The sequence below is a fragment of the Pollicipes pollicipes genome, unplaced genomic scaffold, assembly GCF_011947565.3.
Source record: "Pollicipes pollicipes isolate AB1234 unplaced genomic scaffold, Ppol_2.1 Scaffold_7231;HRSCAF=8579_pilon_pilon_pilon, whole genome shotgun sequence".
Taxonomy (NCBI): Eukaryota; Metazoa; Arthropoda; class Thecostraca; order Pollicipedomorpha; family Pollicipedidae; genus Pollicipes; species Pollicipes pollicipes.
The window spans coordinates 3,687,153-3,705,675 of NW_023597034.1; the positions used below are offsets into that span (position 1 = coordinate 3,687,153).

At 56.3% G+C, this 18,523-nt stretch overlaps 1 protein-coding gene across 1 annotated transcript in view; it reads left to right on the forward strand.

Moving 5' to 3' along the window:
• Positions 1–218: 218 nt before the first annotated feature.
• Positions 219–18,523, forward strand: part of LOC119109589 (ADP-ribose glycohydrolase ARH3) — a 32,793-nt gene continuing 14,488 nt past the window's right edge. Inside the window, exons 1-6 of the mRNA XM_037233278.1 lie at positions 219–490; positions 1,905–2,004; positions 2,452–2,600; positions 2,901–3,028; positions 11,515–11,630; positions 16,259–16,454. Coding sequence (XP_037089173.1) covers positions 220–490; positions 1,905–2,004; positions 2,452–2,600; positions 2,901–3,028; positions 11,515–11,630; positions 16,259–16,454 — 960 coding nt within the window. The 5' untranslated portion in view covers position 219. The remainder of the gene's footprint in view (positions 491–1,904; positions 2,005–2,451; positions 2,601–2,900; positions 3,029–11,514; positions 11,631–16,258; positions 16,455–18,523) is intronic.

The following is an 18,523-nucleotide window of genomic DNA, read 5'->3' on the forward strand; positions in this document are numbered from 1 at the left end:
ACACCTCTTGAAAGTCGGTGAAAGTTTGAGTCAAGGTCAGTCTGTCAAGCTCATGCCATTATTTTTCCGAAGTTTCAATGTTTCAATATCCTTTAAAACCACGATATGGCCGAATCTGTGGGCCGATGTCAGTCATCTCTTTGCTTTGCTTTAGTCGAACAAATTGCACCCTTGTTTATAGTAGCTTCATCCCCAACCCAGACCGAGTTGTAAACAAATATGGCAGCCCCCATGGTCATGTCGATATCGGCGGTGATCGCAAAACATTCGAAGAGCAGCTTGCGATTTGCGTTTAATCCAAGTAAAAGGTGTCACACTGTTACTATGGCTGACAGTGCCAAGCTATGCTCCAAGTTCAGGGGCTGCTTGGCAGGTGCTCTTATGGGAGACTGTTTAGGCGAACCTTTTGAAAATGACGATTACGAAGAATTGCCTAGTGAAAGGCAATTGAATGATTTTTTCCAGCAGCTGGTGCAAGCAAAAGTAAAAGGTATGGTGAAGGCTGGCAATGCTAACAAATTAAGCTGCACATTTAACCACTTTGCAGAATATATGGGGTTATCCATCATTTTCAAAGGAGAACAAATGGGTGTCTGCATAGGTACCTAGCTACCTGAAATTTCAACATGAGAAATTGAAAAAGGAGGAAAACAATTTCAAAACACTGGGTCTTAAAACCAGTCTGTTTCAGCTAAGGGATGCACTTGATGAGCCAATAAACTGAGGCTCTGCCCAGGGCATAAGCCAAAGTCAAACATAGTTAGTGCTGAAGGTCAAATTATTAAGTTACTTTCAAGCACCTATTCACCTGCTGGTTTCGTGGTGCAAGAGTATAATTTTTTTGGACCATCTCTGTTTGCATGTTAGGACAAAGGCAACTGCAGAGAAAACAGCACAATCCCCGACAAAACTTGGTTTACAAACTCATGTTTAGATAAGAGCTGACAAAATTTAGTATGGTAAATGAGATGCAAGTGGGCATAGGCATAGGAATAGTGGTCCATGGTGCTATGACACACCCACTTCCTGGGAATAATGGACATCAGTCATTGCTGACATGTGAAAGGCACTCATTTACATACACACATATGGATCATCACAATGGGCATTGGACTCAGATGTATTCTGGCATGCTGGTTAATCATCATAAAATTTAATAATTTTTTTTTCACTGTCTCTTGAATCAGGAGTCCTAATCAGGGTGCACTGCTGTTTGAGTGACATATGCATTCTGGCATGCTGGTTAGCCATTATAAGTGACATGTGTATTCTGGCATGCTGGTTGACCATTATCAAATTTCTAAAAAAAGAAGTCAGAACAGTTTTCACCGCCTCTTGAGTCGGAAGTCCTAATCAAGGTGTAATGCTGTTTGAGTGACATGTGCTGTTGCTTGATTGCTACAATAAACTAATTAGGATTGAGGGTGCTTGAACAGCTTTCCCCAGCAGTAAGTTGTTACACTTTGCATTAACTATCCAGCATTATGTTATTTGTCTCTTCTGCTTTTCTGTCTCAAGATGAAATGTCTGTCACATAATGAAGAGATGGCAGGTAGCTCTGCAGTCAGTCCTAAGGTAGCCCAGAGCCCTGCTATTATGAGGATTAAATGTCAAGTAGCATTCAGCTGTACAGAAAGCAGTACACAAAGCAGTACTGTACTACACAAAGCAGTACTGTACAGAAACCTACTTATATGCAAAATAATGGTTGAATCTGCTCTTTTGGATTTAGACAGTTGATGCCAATAACCTCATTATTTAATCAACCAGCAGGCAGCAAAGCATGTGAAATAAATTTATAGAGGCTGTTGGAAAGTCAATACAACTCTTAACAGACAGGAAGTGAAAAGGTATAAGTATTTAGAAAATACAGATAACTGGTTTCATTTTGACCTATGTTTCAGTTCCCTACAAGAATTACACTGATGATACTGCAATGACAAGATGCATTGCAGAATCCCTTATCAATAAACAAGCATTTGATGCCAAGGACATGGCAACAAGGTATGAATCTGTTTCAAAGGCTAATCCTTCAGATAATATGTTTTTAAGCCTATTAGTATTGCTGTATCAGAGGTCTCCATGTGGTTGCTAAGTTGGCAGTGGAAGGTGACCATTTGGCATATTGCTATCAGTGCTAGTTAAGTAGCACAGCATGCTTTGATTGGCCTATCTTATGTTCTTGAAAGGTGTGTCTGACATGTTTTAAGGTCACTATTTAACATTCAAATGCTTGTGTGATCTATTTTGGTGCATTCCAGTATCAGTTAAAGGTCATAGTTTGCTCTGGTTGGTGGACATTATGTTCTTGATAGTTATGCCCTTCATGTTTTGGAGGTCACCACTCATCAGTCAGAGGCTTAACATGGCTCGCGGCTAGGACTGACATCCGTGATGTCTGCCTGTCCCCCCCCCCCCCCCCCTCCCAATGTCATGGTGCTCACCGGCCAGGTCCGTCAAGGAATACTTCACTGAGCCAGGGCGCGGCTATGGCTCCAACGTGCCAGTCGTGTTCGGCAACTTGCGCAAACAGGAGTGCGAACAGCCATTCCTGCCGGCGCGTGAGCAGTTCAACGGCCGCGGCTCCTTCGGCAACGGAGGTTCGTCCGGGGCCGGACAGCCGCGGCTGCCGCCGCCTGCCCGCCGCCCGTCACCCGCACGCCATCAGTGTCCCGGCGCTGAGGTGGCGAAGCTTGCTGATGTAACGCGGCTGGAATTTGGGCTTTGCGCAGTGTGTGGAGAGATGTGATCTTGGGCGAGAGGTACAATGCCCTAGTTTTATATTGTTCCATTCGCACCCACTCTCGCAGTGTGTGCGTGGGACCTCTTGATATATCCTGTAGGATGGGCGAGCGGCCGTCCGCAAGCAGAAGCGTCAGCTCGCCCCGCTGGTGCTGCAGGTGCCATGCGGGTGGCTCCGGTGGCGCTCTTCTGCCACAACAACGTCCAGTCGCTTATCGACGTGGCCAAGAAGTCGGCGCTCATTACACATGCGCATCGAGAGGGCTACAACGGCGCCATTCTACAGGTGATCAACTACGTGGACTGGTGTCTGCTCTAAATCTGATTTCCTGCATGACATTTTCGGTGTCTCCCGATTTTGAAATAACAATGGTAAGCGCCATATCCATATTCGTATTCACTTGAACGCTGGGGTGGTTTGTCGTTGTGTTTTGGAAATAACGTTGGAGCGCAACAGTGGCTACAGTAATCCGGGTGTGTAAGAAAACTATCCGTCACTTTCATAACATAATCACGCTGCCCTTTTAATATTTACTCGGGCATGTTCTCTGGCCTCCTAAGTGCCTTTTTAAAGCATATGAAGTCCGACCCTAGTTGATTAAATGGGTTAATGGGGCCGACGTCCTCGCAAAGTAGTGCGTTTTGCGCGCGTCCCGACGCCACCATCGGATCGGGAGGCTCAGGTTCAATGGCAGACCCTTGCGGCGAAAGTCTACCTTGCCGCGATGCTCGACAGGGTCAGCTCTGTTCCCTGGCGTGACCTGACCGTTAGCGCAATCGCTGCCACCGGTTGCGGGCCGACCCATTCGGGGATGAGTAGCAAACGCTTAAAGCGATTCGAACCCACCCGCCCTCAAGTGGGCATATGGGAAGGCAGGTGCTCTAACCGAGCTGTCGGGATGGGTGGCGGATTACTCCGGTAATATTTTTTTTTGCCAGGAGTGTTTTGTGTATCAGGGCTAAATCGTAAAATTGAGATCTTAGCGTTCCCCCATATTTTGCGCATAGGAGATAAAGAAAAGAGAAGTGGGAAACTTCATTTAACCTGTCAGCAGAAAGGTGTGACATAGCAGCTTCTTGAGCTGGCTGCACGAGGAGCAGATGAGAAGGGGAGAGGTAAATGTTTTAATTGCGGAACGTCATTTCGCAATCGTCGGTGTGTGGGCGTAGCCACCAGTGGGTCCGTTAGGGTGAGGACCCCCAGTCATTGCATTGGCTGATTCCGGCGTTCTTTGACCATTTGAAAGAATGTCGAGGGTGCGCTGGACCCAGTAGCGTCCGGAGTATTGTCACACACTCGGTCTCTCCTCCTCTCTCTCTCTCTCCTCTCTCTCTCCTCTCTCTCTCTCTTTCTCTCTTCTCTGCTCTCTCTCTCTCTCTCTCTTCCTCTCTCTCTCTCTCTCTCCTCTCCTCTCTCTCTCCTTCCTCTCTCTCTCTCTCTCTCTCTCCTCTCTCTCTCCTCTCTCTCTCTCTCTCTTCTCTCTCCTCTCTCTCTCTCTCTCTCTCTCTCTCTCTCTCTCTCTCTCTCTCTCTCTCTCTCTCTCTCTCTCTCTCTCTCTCTCTCTCTCTCTCTCCTCTCTTCTCTCTCCCTCTCTCTCTCTTCTCTCTCTTCTCCTCTCCGTCTCTCTCTCTCTCTCTCTCTCTCTCTCTCTCTCCTTCGCTCTCTCTCCCTCTCCTCTCTCTCTCTCTCTCTCTCCTCTCTCTCTCTCTTCTCTCTCTTTCTTCTCTCTCTCTCTCTCCCTCTCTCTCTCTTCTCTCTCTCTATCTCTCTCTTCTATCTCTCTCTCTCTCTCTCTCTCTCTCTCTCTCTCTCTCTCTCTCTCTCTCGGCTTCTCTCTCGCTCTCTCTCTCTCTCTCTCTCTCTCCTCTCTCTCTATCTCTCTCTCTCTCTCTCTCTCTCTCTCTCTCTCTCTCTCTCTCTCTCTCTCCTCTCTCTCTCTCTCTCCTCTCTCTCTCTCTCTCCTCTCTCTCTCTCTCTCTCTCTCTCCTCTCTCTCTCTCTCTCTCTCTTCTCTCTCTCTCTCTCTCTCTCTCTCTCTCTCTCTCTCTCTCTCTCTCTCTCTCTCTCTCTCTCTCTCTCTCTCTCTCTCTCTCTCTCTCTCTCTCTCTCTCTCTCTCTCTCTCTCTCTCTCTCTCTCTCTCTCTCTCTCTCTCTCTCTCTCTCTCTCTCTCTCTCTCTCTCTCTCTCTCTCTCTCTCTCTCTCTCTCTCTCTCTCTCTCTCTCTCTCTCTCTCTCTCTCTCTCTCTCTCTCTCTCTCTCTCTCTCTCTCTCTCTCTCTCTCTCTCTCTCTCTCTCTCTCTCTCTCTCTCTCTCTCTCTCTCTCTCTCTCTCGCACTGGCACTCACTCTCTTTTTCTCGTCTCCCGTTTCCCGACTCCCGTCTCCCGTCTCCGTGTCGGTCTCTGACATTATCTCCCTAGAGCTTATGCTGTTGGCCAACATCCCCCATCCTTCATAATTCCCCCGTCGCTGCCTCTGAGCAGTGATATGCCGTACCCGTTTGCATTTGCTTTGTGCAACGTTACCGGGCGGAAAGAACACTTTCTTCCTGAACTGAGGAACCTTCCCTTTCTTACTTCCTGAACTGAGGAAAATAGCAAAATAACGAAAATGGTTATTGATTGATAACGAGGAGTCAAAATTTCGTTTTCGCGGAAAATTATTCGTTTTTGATTTTTACACCTTTTCTCCAGCTTCCATTGGCCCATTTTTCATTACTGGTTACCACCAGTGGTGACGTTGTTCAGTCCAAAGTTGAGATCTGCTCTTTTTCCTGATATTTCTCAGTATGGCGACCTGGTGTCTTTGTTCTGGCCCTTTTGTCTGCAGCTAGTGGCAGGGGACTCCACGATATGTTTTCCAATAAACCAACCGCAATTGCGCGCTGTTCCTGCCGGCATTGTCGTGTCACACGCAAGCTCCGAGCAGACGTCTGTTGCCGATAACGTCGACAGATGGCGGGCCAAGTCTGCCCCACCGCCGGCAGTGTTGTCGCTTGCTCGTGTGAGTCCTGGCCGATCTTGCCGTGACACCAAGCCGGCCAGGAAACACGTCTCTCCCGCGGCTGGCGCCCTGTCGTCGGCACGTACTGTCGGCGACCTTGCTGCTAATTAGCTGGGGCCGCCGCTCGCTCGCTCGCTCTGCGGCTGACCATAGCCGGGGAGAAAGAGGGGGGGGGGGGGGGGAGGCAGGACTTGCTGCCCGCACCGTCCGGCATGCACTGGCTGATAATCATGGCGGTCAGGGAGGTTGGGAAGGGGAGGGGGGCGGTTGGAGGTGTTTGTGTGGAGAGGAGAAGCTGGGATTATCACTGACGGCTAGAGGTGGGGTTTTGAACAGGCTTTCGCGGGCGCCATTCAGCAGCACTGCCCCGCCGCGGGGCACCAGTACCCAGTCCAGACTGCCGTCGCTGGCGACCGGTGCTGCCCGTGATCAATTAGTGCGCGGCGAGGGGGCGCTTGAGCGCCGGGCTGATGACCCTCCCCCCCCCCCCCCCCGTCCACCCCATACACCCGTGCGCGGTGAACTGGGTTACAGGGTAAACGGTCTTATGGAAGTGGGTCGCCATAAAAAGACTGCAAAGGGAGACTACGGGGCAAAGGACAAATGGTCGCACACAAATAATTGTACAAAACAGATGGGAAGTTGCGAAAGATCTTAAAAAATATCTTCAAAGGTTTTACGGTAAAGGTGGCCACAGATAAAGATCGCTTGGATACGTATTCAGAAAAATGCTGTATGAAAAGTATTGCAGCCGAGAGGTGGTATGTGATGCATGTCATGTAGAAGGATCGTATTGCGAATGAACGCATACCAAATGTGTGTTAAAACCGTAAGATGAAGGCCATGTAAAGATCGTAAGAGAGAAATGCTGTGGTGATATGGTGGAAGTGGATATTGTAATATATTATAAACATATGCAAAATGAGGTTATGAAACTTACCTGCAACTGCAAGCGCATGTTTAAATGGGGTCCGTTCGTGCCATCATCAAATGTTTCATGAGTTAATACGTTTGGGAATGGATGACGCCAGTAAAAATCATAGTAGGCCGGAGCGACGCAGAAGGCAAACATGTGATGTTATGCACCATGCAATAGATTTCTGGCGCCTGCGACTCTTTAATGTGGAATTCCAGTTAAAAGTTTCAGCTGTGTCCCTCCCCCAGTTGCGCGGTCCTGCGTGCGCTCTCGTGCAGCTGAACTATGTGGAACCAAGGCGGCTGCAAGTCGTCAGAAAAACACTGGTTCTTGTTGCACACTCAGTTGTGAGGGCTCGAGATCCCCCCCCCCCCCTTATCATTCAACCCTGTAGCCAGTATTCGAAACATGAGAAGTTGTTGGCGCTGATTATGCAAAAGAACGCATTGTAGGATTTTGAATGGGAGGGGGGGGGGGGAGGGAGAAAAAAATCGCTTGTTCACTGAAGATCCTAGCGTATTCCGTCACAGGGGTTTTGTTTGAATGGGATATATGAACTTTACATGTTTTCAATCTTCTTGTGCTGACATTACTTCTCATGCATGTTTATGCATGTGCTAAGTTGATGACGGGACACGTGCGCTTGGTGCCCCCCCCCCCCCCCTTCTCCATGAATGCGCCCCCGCGGACAGTTCATGGAGCTGGTGCTATGGATCGCTATTGAGCCGTCTGGTCGTAAACTGAAGTCCAATATCAGGCGTCATCTAGTTTTGCGTCAGGGAAAGTGGCCTTTGATGCATGCGCGCATCCACACAATTTTCGACAAGGCTTCGTTTCTGGCGTATATCTCCGTTGCAGAGGTTGCGAGCGTAAATCCAAATGGTTGACCCCTCTGCGCTGGTCGCCAGCGCCGACCCTCACTGTTGTGCGCTGGGCGCGGCGCCGTGTCGTTTCGGACCAGCGCTGGCCGCAAACCGCCCTCCGCGAAGGCGTACGCAGAAAATGACGTTTGTCGGACGGCATTTCCAATTTATTCCGGACGATGTTTGTCCCCTACAAACTTTTGTCGTTATTGCTACCTTTATCCCGTGCGATTCTGAATGTGTGTGATATTTTGGCATCCGATCTTTATATCAAACGACCTTAATCCCGTACCAAATATTTTCATCACGATCTTTATTTTGTGCAATCTATAACATGATATTTGTATCAATGTGATCTTTGTCCTACCATATTTCGTCATTGCGACACATGCGATATACATCGCACGATCTTCATCCTATGTGATCTTTTTGCATTAGGTCATTTGCTTGCGATCTTTTGCCCGGTTCCCTGCGTGACTCACGTCTGTGTCCCGTGCTGGGTGGTGCCGCCGCGGCTCTGAGACACCGGTAGCCTGAGAGCCCTCGCCGACCGGCGTCAGTCCCTTGTCGGGCCGACCCGACACGGGATCCCGAGTTCATCAGCTCCCGAAGCCACTCGGTCGGCTTCCGAGGCCACTCGGTCGGCTCCCGAGGCCACTCGGTCGGCTTCCGAGGCCACTCGGTCAGCTCCCGAGGCCGCTCGGTATGCTCCCGAGCTCAATACGCCAGAGAGACGCGCCCTCGCCAGCCGCCACACGCTGGGGTAGAGCCGAGCGGGCGGGTTTTCGGCACGCCTCTCCACACTTATATCAATACACAACGGCATTCAAAGCTGCCGCGCCGTGGCCGGTCTGAAAAACCATTGTTTACAATCTGCGAGGACTGCTGGGCGGAAAACAGGCGCAGGCTTTGTGACGTCTCGCCTCGCGCCGAAATCTCCCGATGCGGCGGCGGCCGGGTGCGGCATTATTGGGTTGGTGCGCGGCGCTGGCCGTGGATGGGGAGGCGGCCTCGGGAACATTGTCGTCCGGCCGGTGCCTGCCGCCTCCCTGTCCGTCATGTGTTCGTCCGACACTCTCCGAACCGGGGGTCCCTGGCGGACGCTCAGCTCGTTGGGAGGCCTTTCGGACAACCATTCAATTCCGCCTGCATTCTGATGTATTCCGCTGTGTGGTTTTCTGCGAACGCGTCAGCTGGGGCGTGCATGCAAACGCAAGCGGAATCTTAAAGACTCGTGCGGAAAAGCGCTGGTCTTGGATCGGCAAGGTAAAGGTCATCCTTCGTGGCACTTACGGTGTCGGCGTTCTCCCCGCACTCCGCCATGAACATGGTCTGCTTCCTGGAGCGTCCCGCGCGTTCACAGGTCCGCTGTAGCGTGTGGTTACTGTGTCATGCCTGGTACGAAACATGTCGCTGTCACGGCACTGTTTGCTCTGTTTGATTTCGTTTGGTGAGCACAGGTGTTTGGTATTCTGGAAATGCCAGGATGCACTTCGATGGTTTATTGAATTCGATCCTGATGAATGCTGGCAGCTCCTCGCATTTTCAAAACGGTTAAATGGTGATGTGCTGTTTATGCGCCTTGCGGGATGCGGAACTCATCGCGATGGTGGAAACACAGGTAGTGCAAACTTCACCGTACGACGGTTTTTTTACACCATAAATGGTAAAAACTATCGGTGATGTCCTGACAGCAGACTTTTATTTCAAAACGAGACAACTTACAATCGCGCGGTAGACGTTTGGTGTTCCGAGGTATTTCGGTCGATTCCGATGGCTGGGCGGGTAATTGATGATTTGACGTAAACGTAGCAGTACGCCCACCCTTTCGCACCACTTGGGCCGATTTTTCCAAGAATGATAATGGGCGCCTCGTCTTGAGCGATATCTTTCAGATTTTTTTTTGTAGGCTAGATAACCATATGCATAGAGAATATATGTAAGTGAAAGATTCAGTGAAAGATTCTGTGATATATTTTAGCTCATGGCCCCATGGCCGACGTGCGGCCAGGCTTTCATATATCTTTTAAGTTGCGGCCGCAACCAGTCGGTTAACTGGCCCAGATTTCGTGCAAGATGTGTCATCGGTCACGATTGGTCGAGTCATGATGTCATCAGTCACGATGGTTGTCCAGGTGAAGGGAAGTTCCGAATAAAGGCGAATGGAAGCTTGCATGAATGAAAGATGTGGCTTGTTTACGCATCGTCAGCTGGAACAAAAAGCTGCCAGCTGCTGACTACCAATCGCGCCTCAGCTGGCGCCTGTGACCTGCGGTACACGCCATGCGAACGGGACAACTACCGGCGTTCTTGATTCACTAAGATGAGAAAAGTCTGATGTGTTATATTATTATTGTATTGTAAGGCGCTGTAACGTCATGGCCGACAAGGGGAAGGATCAGCTCTCAAGCACCACCACACCGCTTGCAGTAATGCGATACCTGACGTGAAAGACCGCGACGTTTATCGGCCGGAGTTACGCCAAGGAGTCTTAACCACCAGTAACCGGTAGCCATCACGGTTTGAAACATTGAGTGACGCTTATCCGCCTTCTGTACGGCGTTTTGTGTCCTCAGTATGTTTTGGAGCACCAGTGGTGTCAGTGTCTTGGCCAACAGAGTCAACAGCGAGGCCAATTACGTTGCGCCCCGTCGCGACCATAAATAAATACGCGCTCCTGGAAGTGGAGTGCCGCACACAGTGATCACTCTCCGTCCCCAAATAACCCCCTGTTCCGTGCGAAATTGCCAGGAATAAACACGCGTGCGCTCAGGGCATAGCTCCGTGGCAAACTTCAAAGGAGGCAACTTGGCGTATACGCGAGAGGGTCACTCGGCGAACGCGTCACCCGTGCTCTATTGCCACATCCCATCACGGCCGCGCCGGCGGTCTCGTGCATCGACCCGTGCCCGTGGCCGCGGCGGCTCGCTGTTGCCGTGGCCGCGGCGGCTCGCTGTGACCGTGGCCGCGGCGGCTCGCCTGTTGCCGTGGCCGCGGCGGCTCGCTGTTGCCGTCGCCTCGGCGGCTCGCTGTGGCCGTCGCCGCGGCGGCTCGTTGTTGCCATCGCCTCGGCGGCTCGCTGTTGCCGTCGCCTCGGCGGCTCGCTGTGGCCGTCGCCTCGGCGGCTCGCTGTGGCTGTCGCCGCGGCGGCTCGCTGTGGCCGTGGCTGCGGCAGCTCGCTGTTGCCGTGGCCGCGGCGGCTCGCTGTGGTCGTGGCCGCGGCGGCTCGCTGTTGCCGTGGCCGCGGCGGCTCGCTGTGGCCCTCGCCTCGGCGGCTCGCTGTGGCCGTCGCCGCGGCGGCTCGCTGTTGCTGTGGCCGCGGCGGCTCGCTGTTGCCGTGGCCGCGGCGGCTCGCTGTGGCCGTAACCGCGGCGGCTCGCTGTGGCCGTCGCCTCTGCGGCTCGCTGTGGCCGTCGCCTCTGCGGCTCGCTGTTGCCGTGGCCGCGGCGGCTCGCTGTGGCCGTCGCCGCGGCGGCCTGCGAGCCGAGCATCGGTGTCCGGCCGCGGTGTCTGGCCGCAGTTCTCCGGCTGCTACGGGCCGGCCGGCGGCGTCACCAGAGCGCCACCGGTCGGCGCCGGGACGGCGGGAGACCGCGGAGCCGGTCTGGACGGAGATGCGCGTCGGCTTCGGACCAGAATGGCGCGTCCGCGAACCTAAGACGGCGACACTGGACATCTGTGGACAGCTCGTCCACAGATGTCCGGCGCGTACCCGCACTGGCCACTGCAGGATGCAGCCGGCGGTGCGACGGATACTGCAACTGGAAGGTGGACACTGGTCGTGTTTCAATCAGGTCCGTGGATGGGCCATGCCATCGGACCTCTCCTAACTTGGCCTGACCTGACCTTTGTCTGGGGGTTCACGCGACTTCCCTGACCACAATTGGCCTGTCCACAGTGTACGGCGGTGCATTTTACATCACCTGACATGTCAGTGTGTGACGGTGCACCTGACCCGCATGACCTGACCTGACTTGTGACCTGTCGGCAGTGTCTGGCGGTACACCTGGCGCTGCAGGCTGACCCCGGCCGGCCCCTGGACGGTGCTGACTTCATCGACAGGCTGAGGACGCACATGGAGCAGGTGGAGGAGTGCAGCGGCGACGAGTGAGTCCGGTGCGCTGCTGCAGAGGGGCGGAGCGCCGCCCCTGCCTCCCGGCAGCGGCCGCCCCCGCTCGGCCGTGACGCGGAGGGTCGGACAGGCGAGCCCCACCGGGCCGCCCACACGAGCACGAGCGGCAGCCGGGGCCGGGTCGGGGCAGAGTCAGCGAGCTGGTGTAACACAGCAGCTGGCCGGGTCAGGTCGAATCAGGTCAGGCCTCACGCCTGCCGTGCCACGGGCCACGCCCCAGAGATAGGAGCAGTTGGCAGCGAGAGCGACCAGTGAAACCTCTTGATAGGCAAGATACAGAAAGCGTGCATTTCGTGACTACTAGTGTCAGGAAGGTCAACTGTTACGAAATTGGCCAGTATGCGCCACCCGCCAGCCCCTCATTACGATACCCACGCGCCCTGGCGCCGTGTATACCTGCAGGAGGGCATAGTGTGTGTGTGTGTGGGGGGGGGGGGGGGGAGGTACGAATATGACGTCGCCACCGCCGCGCCAGGCCATTAAACTGAGTATGTGGCAGCTTTATGGATCGACCCGGGTTTTATCGGGATGGCCGTGTTGCATGTGCAAGGATTTGGCCGGCCCCAATCATGTGTTGACGTGCGGACGTGATTGCGTGACAGCGCCGTTCATTACGGGGCCGACGGGGCTGATCCGCTCCGGTCACCGGGCCCGCGCTGCCCTCCGGCCCCTGCCCGTCTCTGGCCCCTCTGTGTCTCTCACCGGGTCCGCGCTGCCCTCCGGCCTCTGCCCGTCTCTGGCCTCTGTCTCTCTCACCAGGTCCGCGCTGCCCTCCGGCCTCTTCCCGTTTCTGGCCTCTCTGTTCTCTCACCGGGTCCGCACTGCCCTCTGGCCTCTGCCCGTCTCTGGCCTCTGTGTCTCTCTCACCAGGTCCGCACCGGCCTCCGGCCTCTGTCCGTCTCTGGCCTCTCTGTCTCTCTCACCGGGTCCGCACCGCCCTCTGACCTCTGCCCGTGTCTGGCCTCTCTGTTCTGTCACCGGGTCCGCGCTGCCCGCTGGCCTCTGCCCGTCTCTGGCCCGTGCCCGTCTCTGCCCACCTTTGTCTTCTTTCCTGTCAGCCTGTTCGCCATGTCCCTGCCGTAACCCTGCCCGCCGCCCTGGCGATGGCCTGGGACCGGGGCGGCCGGGCCAGGCCTGGTCCCAGGGCCAAACGGGTCGGCTGAATGAAGCCCGCTTGAGATTCCAACCCTGTTGGTGACAGCCGGCCGGCGTCTGCGGCCATGCGGCCGGCGCTGTTGGCTACGGCGGTGTGTGTGTGTGTGAACGCGCGTCGGTCGGAGATGGTGCCGGGTGACCCATATCTCTGGAGGAGCCCGGTCCCAGGCCAGGGGTCTGTGTTGGCACCAGTTTCTACCGCCCCACTCTCCCGGACGGGCCTGTGTAGAGGAGTGCCCTTGGATCGTCGTGCTGATGGTTAAGGCTGTCTTTCGGTCGTTTTACGGCCCGTGAAACGTCAGTGGTCATTCACATGGCATGGCCACGTTGACAGGTGCATAGAGCCGTCCCCGCGCACGGCTGACGATCGAGTAATATAATACTTATCAGGCCTGCCTCGTCTTGCAGCGAGTGACTGGCGCAATGGGCCGAGACGCGTCAACACGTGTGAAGTTTCTCACCTGGCGCGGCACATTGCCCTGGATATGGGAGAAGCATCTATCGCGGGCACTGTTGTTGGTACAGTATTTGGCGATCAGGCGCCGTCAAAATTATTTGTTATTTTTTACCGTTTTACCAGGCTGTGTTGTGACCTTTTGGTCCTGCGGAAGCCGTTCCAGCACCGAGCCGCGGGGTCCGTTCAGTGAGCTACTCCCAGAGTTGGTGCCATTATTACCATGGCCATTGTGGGCCCCACTCCGCCACTCCATTGTCCGTCTGTATTCGCTGCATGCCTTCCCCGGTCGGAGGCGTTTTAACCGGCGTCGCCGCTGGCCGAAATCGATGGCATCTGGCCGGGCGCCGTGGGAACGCTCCGTGGTTGCGTGCCGTTCGTCGACGAGCGTGGTCAGGGGGCGGCTGATGGGCGCGCCGAGAGAGACTGAGCCAGTGGGCCGGCCGGCCTCGCCGCCGGCGCCGGCCGAGCGTCGGCGGCGAGGCCGGCCACTTCGCGAGTCATAAAGCGGCGAGTTGTGGTCGGCCATCGGTCCTCCAGCGCGGCGACCTGCCTCGCTCGGCGTGGAGACCGCCCGCTGCCGGCCCCACACGGCACCGCAGTGAGGTCCGTCCCATGCGACGTGCGGCCGTCACGCGAGACTCTCGCCTCGCTCTCGTGTTGCGTCGGTCGAACTCTGTCGTTGTTGGGTTCGCTGGTATGCGCTGCAGTTAGCAGCCAGTGGAGTGCGGTCACACTAGTTGCAAGCGAAATGCGGCGATGCTGCGCAGCTGTTTGATGCACAGATTCTGATCTGAACACAGACACGGAGCCGCCGATATTAAACATGAAGCAGGCGAAAACAAAGGCGGTATTGTTATTTAAGGGCGCACTGCGCCGGTGCCAGCCGGGAGCTGAATCTGCCGCCGCCCGGCCGCGCCGCTTGACGAGTCGGCCGCCTTATTGTGCCCACTCTCGGGCCCGAATGCGTCGGCGACGGATGCAGCCGAGGTGGAAGCCGGCCCGGCCGCGGCCGGACCGGTATTGGCATCGGCTCGCGCGGGGCCCGAGCGCCGGCGGACGACGCGCCCGTCCGAGCGGACGGGACCGCGGGCCGGCCGCCGTGCTGCACACTCGCACCGCCGACCTTACGCGGCAGCTCCGGCCGCCTCCCCGCCTCCCCGAGGCCCGGCAGGACCGCAGCGTCGTCGCGCCGGCCGGCGCGCCCCACTCCGGTGCACGTGACGCCGAAGTGGCCCTCGGCGCCAGGCAGGCGCCGTCTCGGGCGGCGGCGCGGTTCAATCGAGCCCGGACAGGCGCGGGTCGGCCCGTAAACTCGGCCCGGACGCCGAAGGGCTGTCGGTTAGCGGCGCGCGCTATGATGCGGCGCCTGTGGCTGAGCGGCTCCTTGGTGACGCATGGCGACGCCGCCGGTCGGCCGCAGCGGCCGGCGCGGCCGCCGCGCAGGAGGTGGCATGACTGGTGGTGGCGTCAGGGGTGTCATGACTCCGGTTTTGGCGTCAGGGGTGGCATGACTCCGGTGGTGGCGTCAGGGGTGGGCATGACTGCTGGTTGCGTCTGGGGTGGCATGGCTCGGGTGGTGGCGTCAGTAATGGCGCGTCTTCGGTGGTTGCGTTAGCGGTGACATGACTCGGGTGGTGGCGTCAGGGGTGGCATGGCCCCAGTGGTGGTGTCAGGGGTGGCATGAATCGGGTGGTGGCGTCAAGGGCGGGATGGCTGGGATGGTGTGTTTAGGAGATCCCGTCATTCGGGTGAAGGCGTCGAGCAGTCTAAGGACTCGGATGGAGAGGGTGGGATTTATCGGAGCTCAACTAGTGGAGTTTCACTTCGTCGTTCGGGGCAGGGAGGGGGGGGGGGGGGGAGCGGGGGGCAGAGAAGAGCCCCTCTTCGTTTGGCAGGCCTTCGTGCTTTGTCGTTCTGCCGTGGGGAAGGGAAGGGAAGGGGAGGGAGTAGTTAGCCGGTGCTGCTGTCGGCGCCGGCCCCTGGGCCCGTGCCGTGCCGCCGCGCGGGGCCCGTTTGTTTGTGGAGCGGCTGCCTGCGTCAGGTGGCCGGTCCGTTAATGGGCCGCCAGTGTGCTCAGCCGGCTTAGCTGGGATACGTGTGGCGTGCGCTGTCTCGCGGTTGGCGCCGCGTTGGGCGCGACGCTCCGCCCGGCCGGCCCGGCGACAATGCTTGGACCTCCGCACCGCGCCCTGTCGGTGGGGGTGCAGGCTAGCAGCAGCGCTAGGCGGAGGCTCTCTTCCAGCCAGGTGAACGTATGGAGCGTGCAGAAAACTCTGCCCATGTTGGCTTTGGTCGTTTTCCGACCGGAAGCCTTCTCACAAATTCACTCCGGCTGTCCCACGTGTCTGTTTTTATTTGTTTTAAATCATTAATTGTATTCCGCCATTGGTTTGGCAAATACGATGCGAAGCTCAGCCCCGTCTCATTGTATTGGTCTCAGTATTCTCGTCGTGATGCCTGTGCCCCGTGCATATTGGCAGCCTCGCATCCTTGACGCTTGTCCCATATCCGCTAGTGCGGCCGGTTATGGCGCTCCTCTCCGTATTCACCCGACCTTTGCGCGGCGGCTCGAGTCGCTTTTCGTGCTCGCTGTTTGTCCCTGACAGGGTTGGCCTGCGACCGGTGGTAGTGACCGCGCTGAGGGTTACGTGACGTCGGAGGGTGGAATGGACCGTGCCAAGGAGAGCGGCGCCGTAAACTTACGCCATTAAACTCTGCCGTTGATACGAAATTTTATGGTCAGATGATGGCTCGCGGGTCAAGCAACAAGCATGGCTTAGCATCTTCTCTTCACATAAATCAGTCCATTCGCAAGGTGCGCACTAAATCTTTAAGTATGACCAACGTCGTGAAATATGCCTGCTGGGTGTACCTTCTCGCCTCCGCTCCTCGGAACGCCTCCCACCACGGGGCAGGTACTCCCCCGACACCCCCCCCCCCCCCCCGCTTTGTCGTACTCTCGTGTAAGCAAGGCCGCGCCGCCGCCGGCAGGATTGTGGACGCAGGTCGGCTGGCGGCGCCGTATCAGAAGATGCTGACGGTGGCGGGCGAGCTGCTGCGCCGGCAGCCGGCGCCCGGCCGCGACAGCGTCGTCGCCCTGCTCGGGCACGACGTCAGCGCCCTCAACAGCGTGCCCACGGCCGTGTACTGCTTCCTGCGCGGCCTCCTGCCGCTGCCCGGCATCGAGGTCAGAGTCTGAGAGGCTGTGGTGGATACGGACCGGATGGTGCCCGAGACGGGCGAGCTGGTTATGGGAGGTCTGTGGGACCAGCAGATGATAATGGTGGTTGCACCACGGCATGCGAGCATCAACTGTACAGGCGGCGGCGTCAATTAGCGCATACTTAGAGTGCGCTCCAGACGGTCGCCGGCGCCTGATCTCGCCAGAGCGACCGGCAGGGGGCGCCGCTGTAACGATGCCGGTCGAGAGCGTCGTTCAGAAGACGTGCACCGCTTTGAGACCGATTTAGAACGGGAACACTTCATCTAAAAAGGCCACTGGGCGTCGAGTAGGCCTTATCGTTCGCTCATCGTTTCTGCCGGGGGTCATCACGCTCGTAATGGTGGCCTCTGGCCGAAATGTCGAATGCTTACGTTATAAAGCTTTCGTCATTAGCTCTTTTACCAGCTACTCCCAGTAAAATGCTGATACATCAAATATCGTGCGATACTAACATTGACGAAAGGTGTAAGCTTATGGTTGTTGTAATGTCCTTATGGGTGAGGCCTCCGCGTAAGCTGTGATTGGATGGAGCTTTAGGTGACGTCACATGGTAGGCCGATCTGAACGGACGCTGTTGCGGGGCAGGGAGGGGAGGGGTCTACAGATGGCGCCAAGCCTTTCCATTGATTTCCCCCGTGAGATGTGGTTCTGGCCGACCCTGCCGCCGTCCAGGTTCATCACTCCGTGTGTCTTGCGTGGGCTTTTCATGACACCCTCCGGGTAATACTTCACCGGTCATGTCCGCCTAATGTCGCCGCGTGGCCTGGCAAGCAACCGCCTGCCTGGGGACGTCAGTCGGCCAGGACACCCGATGTCTGTCGACTGCACCCCGTGCGGAGGACACCCGGTGTCTGACTGCACCCCTTGAGGAAGACACCCGATGTCTGTCGACTGCACCCGGTGTCTGTCGACTGCACCCCGTACGGAGGACACCCGGTTTCTGTCGACTGCACCCCGTACGGAGGACACCCGGTTTCTGTCGACTGCACCCCGTGCGGAGGGCACCCGGAGCCTCGTGACCAACCTTCTACATGCGGTAGCTCATTCATTTTTTCCATCACCTGTATGAAAAACCAAAGCGTCTGTTTACGTATTGATGAGCACCTAACTTTTAGGTATATTTTTATACGTTTCTGGAAAACTTTATCTGTAACACGCCAATGTTGCCCCGAGCTTGCGTTTCAGGCTGATCTTGCAACCCTCGCTAGCATGCCTTCCCTTCCTAGATTTGTTTAGACCTACTTCTGATTAATTGTTTGCCTTCCTAAAAAACAGCTGGTCGTAAGGGTTCAAGTTTTCGGATGTTCGGCCCGCGTTCAAGAACTGGTTGCACGAAAGTGAAGCCCGGCAGCTGACAGCCCATGGTTTCACGGAGCGTATGCGTACCGGCGCGGCTGCTGCGAATCGGGCCAGATTTACGGCACTGCCTTCCGACGGCCGGGGGTCTCTGCTATGGCGCGAGTGCGCCCGCCGGGGAGGGGGGGGGGGGGGCGCCGCGAGCCCAGGAGTGCGCTCGGCTGCTTAGCATAAAGCCGCCGCCCACTTACCATACGGAGGGCAATTAGATAAGCGACGGACGGCGTCAGCCCCAGCGCGGCGGTCGTCGTTCTCAAGGCGCGGTGGATGTCGTTCTTAGGGCACGGTGGATGTCGTTCTCAAGGCGCGGTGGATGTCGTTCGTAGGGCACGGTGGATGTCGTTCTCAAGGCGCGGTGGATGTTGTTCGTAGGGCACGGTGGATGTCGTTCTTAGGGCACGGTGGATGTCGTTCTCAGGGTACGGTGGATGTCGTTCTTAGGGCAAGGTGGATGTCGTTCTCAGGACATCATGGATGTCGTTCTTAGGACACGATGGATGTCGTTCGTAGGGCACGATGGATGCCGTTCTCAGGACACGGCGGATGTCGTTCTTAAGGCGCAGTGGATGTGATTCTTACGGCACAGTGGATGTCGTTCTCAGGGTACAGTGGATGTCGTTCGCAGGGCACGATGGATGCCGTTCTCAGGACACGGCGGATGTCGTTCTAAGGGCACG